We start from the raw sequence: 12554 nt of genomic DNA, 5'->3' as shown, positions 1-12554 counted from the left end.
CTCGGTAGGTACCAGGTATTTAGCGCTGTGAGAGCGTTACTCATACGGAGTACATACTCATTCATCCCTAGCCACCAGCGGGATCATCCCCCTGATTATTCGACCTTACTCGGGACCGAGTACGGAGTATTCGTAGAACATACTCTGTACCTCATACCCCGAAGATATTTAGTGTACGAAGAGCAACAAATGCCCCATCCCGCTGTTGCCAGCGTCCGACTTCCGCAACGAGCCATAGTTTATCTCTCCTTGCAAGGGTAGGGTAGGGCATGGGTCTGGGGAGCGATGGGCATGGGTTCCTCTGAGCCACTGTGTTGGGTGTGTGGTCTCTGCCCTAGCGAGCACCTAGCGAGGGCAGGTTTCTTTACGTACAACAGCCACGGAGGACTCGGTATTCCCACTCTACCAAGTAGTTTTGAATATCTAGCCCATAGTTGGAAAGTGATCTCACACATCCACACCACCACCCTAGTTGCTTAGGTACCCGCGTCCCATCCTCCTCCCTCCCCCCCCCTGCTTGGTGGTCAAGGTGGTATCCATCCGTGCCATCCTCGGTTATGCACTCCCCGAGCCGCGTCTGTCTTTTCTCGTACTTGTGCAGGAACCGAGTTAATTATTCGTACCTCGCTCGTGGTAAGTAACCAACAAAGTCGTTGTGAAATAATAATCATGAGTAAAAGGTACGTACCGACACAGAGAGTGTGAGAGTGATGGCGACGTATCATGGATAGTGGGTCTCCCCTGCCCTTCTCTCTCTTTTTCTCCGTCTCTCTCGCCGTCTCTCTCTCTTTTCTCGCAGGCAGTGCAAATGCAAATACAACACAACTCTTGACCTTGTCTTGTCCATATCTGTGCTTGTCCTACTATGGCTGTATGGGTCATCTCGTCCTCGTACTCGGTTAACTTGGGAGTTAAAGCCCTGTCGATCCCCTTCATCCCTCATTGTATCCACAACCCACTCCCCCCCCCAAGCCCATAAATATTTTTTTTTGGTGTTGTTTACCCAAGTGCCCACTGCCCACACACCTTTTCCCAAGTGACATGACCCCTGCTCTGCTGGACGCCCACCAAACCCACCATCCACTACGCACTACGCACTGGGCACTACCTTACCCACCAGCCATCTACCTACGAGCGACTACTACCTACTCGGTACTCCGTACTTTGGTTCTCTAGCCAACTCCGTCACTAACTTACCTACCTTGTCACCTTTGTCACCTTCGCGCATTTGTACACCATCCTCGCTAAAAGCCCCAGTGCCCCAAAAGGGGGGGGGGGGGGTTTGGAATAAAACCCAATACCGAGTCAGCCATGTCGACTTCGAGTCTTTTTCCACTAGAACAATCCCTCAAACCCTCAAACGGGACAAAGGATGGTAGGGAAAAGACACGCAAAGGGCCATAAAAATGGATAGGATCTACTCCGTAGCCGGTGCTGGTGCTGGTGCTGACTACAACCTATCTCCGAGTTTGAGTCGAGTAATTACCCTCGTAGTCCATGTCCATGTCCGAGTAAACCCTCGACGGCGTATCTCCTTCTCCTTCTCCTTCTCCTAGTCCCTCATACTCCCTATCAGGCACGTAGGACATAGTTTCCCAGTATACTCGGTACTTGTACTCGTCCCTTTGGGGTCTCCAAAATCCATGTACCCATGCACCACCATGCACCACCGTGCACCATCCATGCAAGTCATCTCGTTCAGAGGACCCAGAACAAAATGATACTCGGACTTGGTATCAATCAACGCCACTCTGCCTCTGGGTTGACTAAGCACGCCGCCGCCGTATCTGGTGTATCGAGTTTACTCGTACAACGTAGCTACAGTAGTAGGTAATCAAGTCCAAAAGGAGACTCCGAGACGGGCAACTCGACAACTGCCCTGTCTATCATGCTAGCATGCTGGCAGTAGGATTCTTGGGCGATAGGGGAGGAACCCCGCTGGGGGTCAGGCACAACTTATTGCCAGAATATTACATCCCTCACATCCCTCAATATGTCCCGTGAATGTGCTCGGTGGATGGATGGCTCAAAAGATGCTGCACGGGGCAAAGGTATCGGCACTGAGGCGTATCGCCTCGCTTTCGGCCTCCGCCAAATCCAAATCAATCCTCAGTCGTGGTATTGTCAGCCCTACCGCTAATGCACCAAATCTCTAGGAATCCTGACCAGATGTCGTGGCAACTAATGTCATTTCGTGACCCCGTTTATTCGTCCATATCGTTCTGCTTCCACGGTGCCGTATCAGGCCCTCCGTCAGGACACCAACCCAAGGACCCCATCTCGAGCACGTCGCCCACCTCAAGCGGCTTATCTCTGGCAAAAAGGAATCTGCCCCTTGCAATGCTGGCGTCTGTTGCGCGATATCACGCGGCGATTTTATCCCCAGCAGGGCCGTTTGGTGGTCTGTGATTTGGGAAATCGTCCAGATTGGCTGAGACATCACACCTCGGGATCCGTGGGTTTCATCTCATTGCTCAAATCTCCCTCTTCCGCTTACATGACTGATCCTATCCGCCCTTGCGTTGAGGGTAAGTCACTCCTTCCAAATCGTTTGCCATAATGTCTCTGCCGCCCGGCCCTAGGAAAGCAGCCTCGCTTTCGTCCCATGTGCCGTCCCCTTGATCAATGCCCCATGCTTTCTTCTTAGGCGCTGGCTTGACCTCGAGCCCGGCATTGATGACCTGCAGCCGAATCAGTTTCAAACGGGCCTCACGAACAAAAGAGTCCACCGTGTCTAGTGCCGCCTGCTGCACCTGGGCGCGAGGATTCTGTTCGACAGTTTCCAGGACTCCATGCTCCATATCGATTCGGGCACCGAGTCGACCGTCTTGGATCAAAGAAACAATCTCACTGAGAAAGTCCTGTCCTGTTGCGGCGCCGTTCGGCATCGATGCCCTCCCAAACATGCGTTCCATGCTTGCCAATGTGACCTTGCTGAAAGGCTGCAAATACTGGACGATACTTTTGGTTCGGATTCGAGTGTAGATGTCTGCGACAAGAGGCTGTAGATAGATGTCTAGGAGATAGTCCGCCCGATAGGACTCAAGAATCTCCAAACATTGACTGTATTTGCTGGCACAGAAGAAGCTGATGGCCCGACGGATGTGAGGCTCCAGTTCAAGGAAATTGCGGAAACTGCTGTTTTCTAAGACTTTGGTCTGCAGCTCCGACCGAGACATGGACGCCAACGCACAGAGACCACCATAGACGGCAACGTCGTTGCTCGTCAATACATCACTGTAACTATCTCCCAAGCTGGGGTCAGTGCTGAGGAAGCTGTTGGCAGCCTCGTGGTATTCGAAAGTCGACATTTGCTGGAGACCCGAGGCCGCTTGGATCTTGGGTTGATTTCTTGTCATGTCTTCAGGCTTGAGTTGAATATTCTTGACCTTCTGTACCTGAGACTGAACAGCTAGCCAATTGCGCTGTTCGATGGCAACCGCAATGATTCGGAACGCAGTGGATGTGATATGAGCCGTGGTGGTGCAGTAGTCCCGCATGCGGGAATACGCTCTGACTGCATCGTACAGGTCTCCAATGGTATAATAATGAGTACCCAGATCTTCATTTCCCATCTGCGCGCAAAATCAGTAGATGTCTCCCTCTGCACGGCATGGCTGCATCCAACTCACTCGTATGCTCTCCTTGATCAGGTTATTTTTGTACCCCTTCAGTTCACTTTCCAGACGTGCAGTTTCGGCGGTGTTCTTCTTTTCTTGCTGGGCAGCCCATGTTGGGTCGCGTAGGTGGTCAATATTCTTGCCTTTTGACACCCGCTCCAGCAGTGTAACTGCCTCCTGGTAGTTCCGCACATCGCTACCTTTCTTCGCCTCGAGCACGGCCATTCGGGCGGCCTCCTCTGCGAGGACCGTAGAACATGATGCAATCAGGTGGAGTCGTCTGAACACGGTTCGACCTGTGAGATGGGAAATTAGTGCTAAATCAAGATCCCTCCGTCCAGTCCAATGTGACAAACCTCTGTAGTTGGAGATGTACGCGGCAAGATCGAATTTGGGGGCTTCTGTGATGAAACCCGTTAGCTTGGCCTCTGGCACATAGAGAAGTGCGTAGGTGTACCGTGTACCACGACACCATAATTGTAAGGGTCTGATTGAGCATCGTTGGCCATGTCGTGTGGGTGGGTGCCGCGCCTGCGGCGGAGATCAAAGCGTTGGCTCAGCTATCACTAGGACTCTGCCTCTGGGGGGAGCTTTGCTGATGACCAGGAAGGAATCTACCGAGTAATGGGAGCAAGAGATCGGCATGCATAGGGGCTTTCGTAGCCTTGCGTTCACTCCTTCAAAGAGTCCGAAGGTGAATGATGTTGGGCCAGGCGCAGTCTCGATGACGGAAAGCTTGGCGCGGTTCGGCTCTTAACTGGCTCGCTAGTGGTCAGGTAAAGTCCCTGCCTGACGTGACGTGGGCGCCCCCGAACACCCAACAGTACATCCGTGAGGGGTACCAGTAAAGCCCCTCTAGCGATACCAAAACAAGCACGAAGGATTCAATTGTCAAAGGTCAAAGGAAACTTCCTTCATTGCAATACTGTAGCGCTCAGCGCTTCCTGGTTTGCCCTTTCAAGGGATCTATCGTACACTAGCTTTTCAGCAACCTCGAGGAGCTTTCAGTGACGGGTATCTTCTTGTTGGCATCCAAGACGGTCCTTTCCACATAACATCCAAAATCATTCCCATATCCACGAACTGGTTTCCCAAAACCCATGTGCTCATCACAAGCATTGCCAACTTTTTTCCACAGGGCTGCTTCAACCTGGTGAGAAATTTCATGTCCACATTTGCCATCGCTGCATGCTCTTCGGGAGCAGCCATGATCTCAAAAGATATTAAAAGAATAAACAGAATAAGGATCTCTCCTAGGGAAGGAATTGTCGAGATCAGCTTGTCCATATCCATATCCATATCGCTCAAAGCACATCATTAGTACAAGGAAAAATGTCAATGCCAATGATTCAAGCCATGAGCGCGTTAAGGTCGAAACCTTGACTCTCATGCTCTGACGTCGGAATCCAGGGACCCTTCTCTTCAGGGGTGGCGTTGTGGAAGGCTTCAGCTCGCTTGAGAGTCTCGACATCGAGGTCGGTAACGTAGCTCTTGCCGTCAGGCAGGGTCATCCGGACCTCGAATTCGTTGTGGAGCATCATGTCATCCTTCCACAAGCGCCGCTGGCCGTCATAGACACAAAGCACACGCTTCTTCATGCGCATCTTCTCGGCAGCCATGCCCCAGGACGGTGGGTAATGTCTTCTCTTCTTGCGACCCTTGCCGACGAGAGCCACTCCACCTTTGGACCAAGTCATACCTTTCTTTGATGACTTGCCAGGTTTGGAGACGCCACCACCGATGATTGCACGGGACGAGGCAGGGGCTTTGTTGGATTTAATCATGCCTTTGCCGGATCGACTGTTGAACGACGGGTCATCATCCTCGTCATCGTCCTCATCATCTTCCTCGTCCTCCTCGTCTTCATCGTCAAAGCTGGTTGGAGCATCCTCAGTCTTGATCATATGACGGTCCAAGGTCTCTTGAACGTCCTTGTCGTTGTTGATTTGAGAGAGGTGTTGGACATTGACCGCCTCGGACGGCTCCTCTTGTTGCACAACGCGCAGCACACAGTCGTCAAGATGCTCATAAAAGTCTTGAGCATTGTTAAAGGTGGCTGAACAAGTGGAACATTTGCCGGTGGCATCTTGACAGTAGCTGGAGAGCTTTCGGTTGCTTGCAGATGGACTGCGCTTCCGGCTGTTGGGTGGTGTCTGCTCGACTCCGTGGACAGAAGTCAGGTGGCGCTTAAATACGTCGGCTCGGTTGAAGCTCTTTTCGGCCGGAGAGCCTGATCCGGGGCAGAACCCGCAGACCATAGTACCTTTATAATGGGTCAAGGTGTGTCGATTCTTGTCGTACTTGCGAGCAAACCCTTTCTGATTGTACTCACAAGTCAGGATCGGACACTTCTCTGGCCGTTCGGCTTGATGAGTCAACATATGAGCCTTCAGGTCCTTGAAGACTTTACCGCAGTCGCGATGAGGGCATCGGCTCTTGTCCCGGCCATCGTCGTCGATTTCTGAGGTCGGACTTGGATGGGAACCCCCGGAGACATAGGAAGCCAGCGAAGGTCGTCGACTCATGTACTGCTGCTGTTGATAGTAGTTGGCATTGGTGAGGGGTTCGGAAAATTGCGTGGGGGGATACACGCTGTATGGCTGAGGTGATGGTGCTGGTGAGCCGGAAGGTGATGTCGTGGTGAAGGAGTGTAAGCTGGGTGCGAAAGCGCCGTGGTCAGCGAAGACCGTATCGCCATACGGCCTGGACGCGTGGATCAAAGAGGGATCTGTGGAAAAAGCATCAGTATGACTTGCCCTTGGTATCGAAGCAGGAACGATGAAAGCGGCTAGGGCCCGGAACCACCAGGAAGGACACATGACAACGGAGCAAGGAAACGAGTGGAAGGGCAAGGAAATACAGGCGGAAGAGACGAACAGGATGTTTCCAGCGGCGGCATGAAGTTGCCGCTGCTTTGGGCAAAAAAATGAGACTGAAAACGGCTCGTGTGATGTTGATGTTGATGCGGTGCAACATGCGCGTCATGAGAGAGCATATGAGGGTGGAAGATGGGAGCCGTCTGCGAGCGCAAGGTTGGGGAGAAGCTCCTCGCGTTGACGGGAGAAATAACGGAAAAGTGCTTGGAACATGCTGAAGCAGGTGTGGTGGGTGACTTGAAGGTCGGTGTTGCCAAAGTTTGCTCGGATGAAGGGGACTGGGTACCAGTGGAAACCCCCGAGAGGGAAGCGACTGAAGGCACGGTGGACACGCCTTGATCAAAGAAAGTATGGATGGACAGTGACTCGGGCGAAGCACTAATAGATGATGGATGTGGCTGCAAGGATTGGGCATTGAAAATGGCACCAGTCGATGGTCGCGAACGAGAAGAGGAAAGATCTGCACACTCACCCACAAAACTGTCGGGGAGCTTCTCATGGCTCCCCAACGACAGCTCGGCTTCCATGGAAGTTCCTAGGATGTCATGCGAAAAGGCTTCGTGATTGACGATAGCTGGCATGACACCCAGACCGAATGGAGGAGCTGTGCGGTCGAAACCGTCCTGACTTGAGACGGTATGGGAGGGACCCGAGTATGGAGAACCGACTGTGGAGGACGACGCGCTGGGGATTGAAGGTGCCGAGCCCGACGAAATTAGAGCCGGCGGAAGGTCTTGGAATGGCGGCATTTCTTGCTTGAGTGATTGCATGGGAGCCGTCGCAAACATGGATGGGTTGTCAAAGAACGAGTATGGGAGAGGATGAAAGTTGATCATGGGGTCGGTCGAGTCGAAGGTATCCATGGTCAGACTGGGGAAGGGCGCTTGAATGCTTTGCTCGAAGTCGAATGCTGGGTCGAATTGTTGACGCCGAGAATGCTCGAGAGCGAGCATTGTATGGGCCAGGGGGGGGACTCTTGAAGTTCAATGCGACTGCATGAGCTGGGGAAAGATGAGAGTATATGGCCTTGAATGACAACAGTAAGGCTTGTAGGCTGAGATACGGCTCTGTGAGGACTGCGCGCGGAGGGGGCCGAGGGAGGCGCGTGAATGCGAGGGTTCTAGGTCTCTTGAGGCTCCGGAAGCGATATCGATAGAGCGCCGACGAATACGAGGTTCCAAGGTCTAGATGCTCTTGGGACCGGACGGAGGGTTTCTTCTCTTTTCTGACAAACAAAGAGCGAGCTGGTGAGGCTTGCTGAGAAAGTGCCGATCAATACTGAAAGGAGTAAAGATGGGGTTGGCTGCGGGAAGGGGAGGAGGGACGGATGCCGCGCGGGTGCGTTCGAGGTTTGTGCTGGACGTTGAGTGCTGCCTCAGGCAGGTCAAAACTGGGCAACAGACGACGAGGTCCAATGTCCCAGGGGAGCGAAGGGAATAATAAGAGGTGTTTGAAGAGGATTTCTTGTAAGAGTTGATCTCAGGCTGGCAGATGGGGGGCGAAATCGTGAGATATAGTCGTTTGGAATATCTGTACCAGCATGATAAACTAGCTAAGGGAACAAGAAGGGTCTTACCGAAAGCAGGGGCCCTGTCGCTTCAGATGAGCCAAAGTCTCTCTCAGATCAGAGATGGACCCAGTGAACTATACATTTGAACGGTTAGCCCTATGGCTTGGACATGGACCAGGGCTTGAGCAAGGGTGGACCAGGGCCCTCACCGTGAGTCCGTGACCCCTCGGAGGCTAAAGGTGCAGGGGTGTCGCGGTGTGGCTGTAACAACGCAATACACCACGGAAAGAGTGTCACTGTGACAGGCTAATGCAGCACCAAGTAAGCTAGCTTTCGGAGAGGCCTACTCGTAAGCAGGAAGAAGGAGGAGCAGGAAGCAGACGAAGCAGAAAGGTCCAATATCCTGGTCTTTTTTGGGAACGTTAAGGGATATGCTGGCCAAGAGAGTAGAAACAATCATTGTAGTGATTCAATCAATTCAATTTCATTTTGGCGTAGAGTGAAAGGAAATGATTGTGCGGCCTTTAGTTTCTACCTAGGTAGTAATTAAAGCAAGATACAAACCACAGGCGGGTAGCAGCCATCAATCAGAGCCGGAACTTTGTATTTTTCCGTTTCCCTGCTCTTTTCCCTGAGTTCCTTCATCACTTCGTACCACCACCACACCCACCACCCTTGAAAGAATTCTGAACAAAAGTACCCATTATTACCATTGGCCGGTTCTCACTTTTGAGGGGTTTAATCGTAGAGTAGCAATGGATTTCTCAGATTAACCAGGAAGATGACTCTGTTAGTCACTTGGTAGCAGTCGTTAGCACCAAAAAGTAGAGTTCCCAGACGGGCAGGGACCAATTCCCCTCTCGTGTGCTTTGTTTGTTGTAGCAGGGAGTGAGTTCCCGTTGATCCCGTCAAATTGTCAGTTGCTTGTGACGGCACATCCCAGGACTGCGGATTGTCAGCCAAAGAGAAGCCCCATTGGAGCCCGAGGAAGCCTAGGCGTGGTCCCGAGGTGCTGCCAATAGGTGTCAATGGGGGTGCCAAAGGGTAGGGATTAGGCTGGAGATGCTGGATTGGGAAGGAGTGGGTTCTTGACGAAAACCCCGATGGCTCGTGTCTGGGGCATGGACCTGATTGAGTGGAGGGAGCTTGGCTCTGCCACATTGAGCGAAGAAGTCACCAAAAGAGAAGCAGGACAAAGGGAAAGTGTAGACGTAGAGTGGAGAAGGGACCTTTGGCCCAAGGGACATGGGCAGTTTAGGGGGTCTTGGGCCCCGGCCTCCAGTGGCTTTCAGTGGCTCCCTTCCCTAGAACGCTTTCTCTTCAAGGTGATGGCGGGCCTTGGGTGGTTGTCATTAGGCGAGGCCGATGCGATTGGCGCCATCGTGCAGGATGCGGTCTGCTGGGCCCCTGTAAAAACGTGGTTTGCAAGTGTCCTCATCAGTCTGAACGCCCTGATTGGCCCCCAGGGCTCGGAGTGTCCAGTCCAAGCTCTTTGGTCATGGCGCAGGGCCCATTTAGTGGCTGTGATGTCTTGTGTGATTGGCTGTGTCATGCCTGAGCCACATCTGCTGCTATTTATTCACCGCCCAAAAGCCTCCGTTGCGGTCTCGGGGGCTGTGAAACTGTGGCGGGTTGATGCACAACATCTACATCATCCATTTGGTCACCGACTTCTGGTGAGGCGCTGCTGTAACTCTCCTGGATCCAACTTATCCATGCTTTGACGAAATGGTGAGGTCATTGGTTGATAGGGTCACCTCCTGCTTTGCTGCAGAGGACACACCGTGGTGAGGCCCCCCTTTGTTCGTTCCATGGTGCTTCTGAATAACCGAGGGGTTGTGTACCTGGACTCTACTGGGGACACGAGGCAGACACCGTCGTCTTCCGTTATGGCACGTGTAATGGAATATACCCCTCTTCTACGGCTTTTTTTCATGTGAGAAAAATAGGGAGAAAACACGCGATTGACCGCTCCATCATGGTCAGGCAGGGGCCAGACCCGTACATACGAGAACCTGGTTTTCTGTTTCAATAATTCCACCATTTTCGTCAAGAATGGAGAAACAAATTCACAAACATGATCTAATTGTCGCTAAACTATTGCTCTTGGGGGAGCTCGGGGGGGTGTGGGCTGCTCGTAGGCGGGAAACCTGTAGGCTTGGGCATGGGCTCGGGCCTGGGCGAACTACCCATGAATTGGTGTTTGGATGTTTGGAGCCGCCATGGAACCAAAACAAGCCCCCCGTAGTCCGTCTTCTCTGCTTCTCCTCCCCCTGGACCCCGAACCAGACACCCAGAATTGCTCTCGTAAACAACATCGGCGACCTTGTCAAAAGGACCATCATCCTACCATCCTGTCCCTGTCATTCTTTGCCTTGCCCTTTCCAGGCCTCGCTTCGCAGTCTTCTGCTCATCAAGTACCGAGTTGTCCTGGCCCTCTTCCTGCTCGTTCTCCCTGCGTTACCGCCCATCAACAGTGACTTGGATCAATGACTCGAGCACATGTGGTAATCTGCCAATACCCACTGGATCCTGCACGCCCTGCAGCTGTGGATGACTGTGCCATTCGTCTCCTTTTGCCTTTGCCTTTGTCTTTTGCCTGCTGACTGTTTGGCCATGCATGATTATCGTCAACGTGTCGCCGGCCCCCAAATCACTCCCTGGTGAGTTTGAGGCCTCTACTCGTACGATGAAACTCCCCTGGTAGGGCTGAAGACTCCATCGGCCCCCAACTTTGCGTGCCTTGAATGAGGAAGGGATTATGATTCTCCGACAAGTCCAGAGATCTCCTTTGTATGCGTTACAGGTATTTTCATACCTGTACCGAAGGACCTCGTATAGGTTGATACGAGTACCTCCCACTCATCTCATCATCTTGGGGGTCAAGTACAGGAGTTTTCTCATGTGCCATGCTATCCGTTGTCTACACATGCCACACACCCAAAAGAATTGGTTATGGGCGCACCGAATTTCCTTTCCCAGCAGCACAGACGAAATAATTAAACCTTTACCGTTTCACGCTCGTGCTTTTCCCTCCCACACCCTCTTGGTCCTCCCCATGCTGTTCTGTAACTTCCCCGGAAGCATTCAGCCTGCAGTTCTAGCGCTGTCCAATCCGCCCACGAGGTTCGACTAACTTTGCGTGATCTGTCTGGTTATCCCGGTTGTTCTAGCCATGCAGCTTCCCCTTCTCCGCCAGCCCAAAACCCATCTACAAGTACAGTCGGTTGACACTGGCTAAGAACTCGCGGTCTGTCATGGCCCTTTCCCACCAACCATGCTGCATGCCCCACTCTTTTTCGACAATCTCTGCCTTCTCATTGCTTCGTGGTCATGTATATCTCAATTTCAGACCGCTCCCTGCCCCCGGACAGCCCAGGAAGTTTACTAAGTCCCTCTTGTCGCCTTTTCAGAGATGCGTCATGCACGCGAGGCAAAGGAAAATATTAGTTTTCGTGTTGCTTTCCCCCTCCCTCGCAGCTTTGGCATGAGGTGGTGCAAGAATCCACCCCAATCCGAAAATCTTCAAACCCCCTCCATGCTATTATTACTACTGTGGCCTTGATTTGATTGTGATACCCTAGCAAACAACAAAGCAGACAAGGTTCTGGAGAAAATCTGGGACCTTCCTGCTTATCATATCAAACAAGCCTAACTGCCTTGATGATTCAAACCTTCTGCCCCGCCAAGAATTGCCAGACTGGGAAACCTGCAAGTTTCCCATCTCTCAATCGGTGCTTCTGGACACCATCATCCTCGAGGTCACACACATCACTTAACCCTTTTCGTCCTTGTCGCTGTTTGATTTCCCTTGCGTCAATGCTTGACTTGATTGGCTAATACACTGTACAGGTAGTGTCCTTTGCTGCCATCGAATACACTATCGCCAACATACACAGTCACTGACGGTCTAGATCCCCTGCACAAGAGTCCTGTTGGGCAAAGCCTGCTATTCCCCATTCAGTCGTCGGAAGGACGTGGGAAAAGAAAAAGGAACAAACCACAGGCGTACACGGAAGCACAATGTTTTTGCCTCACTGCTGGCTGCTCTTCTTTGCTTTGATAGCCGAACTGAAGTCAATCGAGGCTGGCTGGCTGGTCTTCCTGCAGATCCTCCCACACACTCTCCATTTACAGCAACATGCAGCAGCGCGCAGCCAAACAGGGTAGAGATAATCAGCCTCATGATCCCAAAGGCGGACCCGAGCCGAGCTTCAACGAACACATGGGCGCACACGAATTTGAAGACGAGGAAGAGGGGGAGGAGCAAGATTGGCGCCGAGGGTGATGGTCTGGCTCGCCTCCCGCATGTCAAAACCTCGTATTCAGCAGCCCAAGGGAAATGAGCCAGACCACCACCAAGCCAGACCCTTTGGCAAGAGGAGCAATCATGAACCCCGCTCAATTCCAAAGCCCATTTTGGCCCTGCTAAAATCTGCAGCCCTACGAACAGACCCCGAGTCCCAACTCCTCTGCCTTTTCTTCTTGCTCGTGTCGTCGTTCTGGTCCCTCCGCCTCCTCCCACTCATCACCGTCACTATCCAGTCG

The 12554-nt window shown here is 52.4% G+C and overlaps 2 protein-coding genes across 2 annotated transcripts; both read right to left on the bottom strand.

Annotated features, from left to right (window-relative positions):
• Positions 1-2507: 2507 nt before the first annotated feature.
• Positions 2508-4129, bottom strand: Z517_02729 (uncharacterized protein; the record flags this gene model as incomplete). The annotated part of the gene is made up of 4 exons (XM_013431838.1): positions 2508-3575; positions 3633-3916; positions 3977-4021; positions 4078-4129. The coding sequence occupies 4 exons, from the start codon at positions 4127-4129 to the stop codon at positions 2508-2510; spliced, it is 1449 nt and encodes a 482-aa protein (XP_013287292.1).
• Positions 4130-4969: 840 nt separating this feature from the next.
• Positions 4970-7449, bottom strand: Z517_02728 (uncharacterized protein; the record flags this gene model as incomplete). Its single annotated transcript, XM_013431837.1, has 2 exons — positions 4970-6348; positions 6498-7449. 2 exons carry the CDS (start codon positions 7447-7449, stop codon positions 4970-4972), a joined length of 2331 nt encoding a protein of 776 aa, XP_013287291.1.
• Positions 7450-12554: the final 5105 nt, after the last annotated feature.

Source organism: Fonsecaea pedrosoi (assembly GCF_000835455.1).
Source record: "Fonsecaea pedrosoi CBS 271.37 unplaced genomic scaffold supercont1.2, whole genome shotgun sequence".
Taxonomy (NCBI): domain Eukaryota; kingdom Fungi; phylum Ascomycota; class Eurotiomycetes; order Chaetothyriales; family Herpotrichiellaceae; genus Fonsecaea; species Fonsecaea pedrosoi.
The sequence above is the reverse complement of the archived record's forward strand: the minus strand, read 5'-3'. Positions and strand labels throughout refer to the sequence as shown.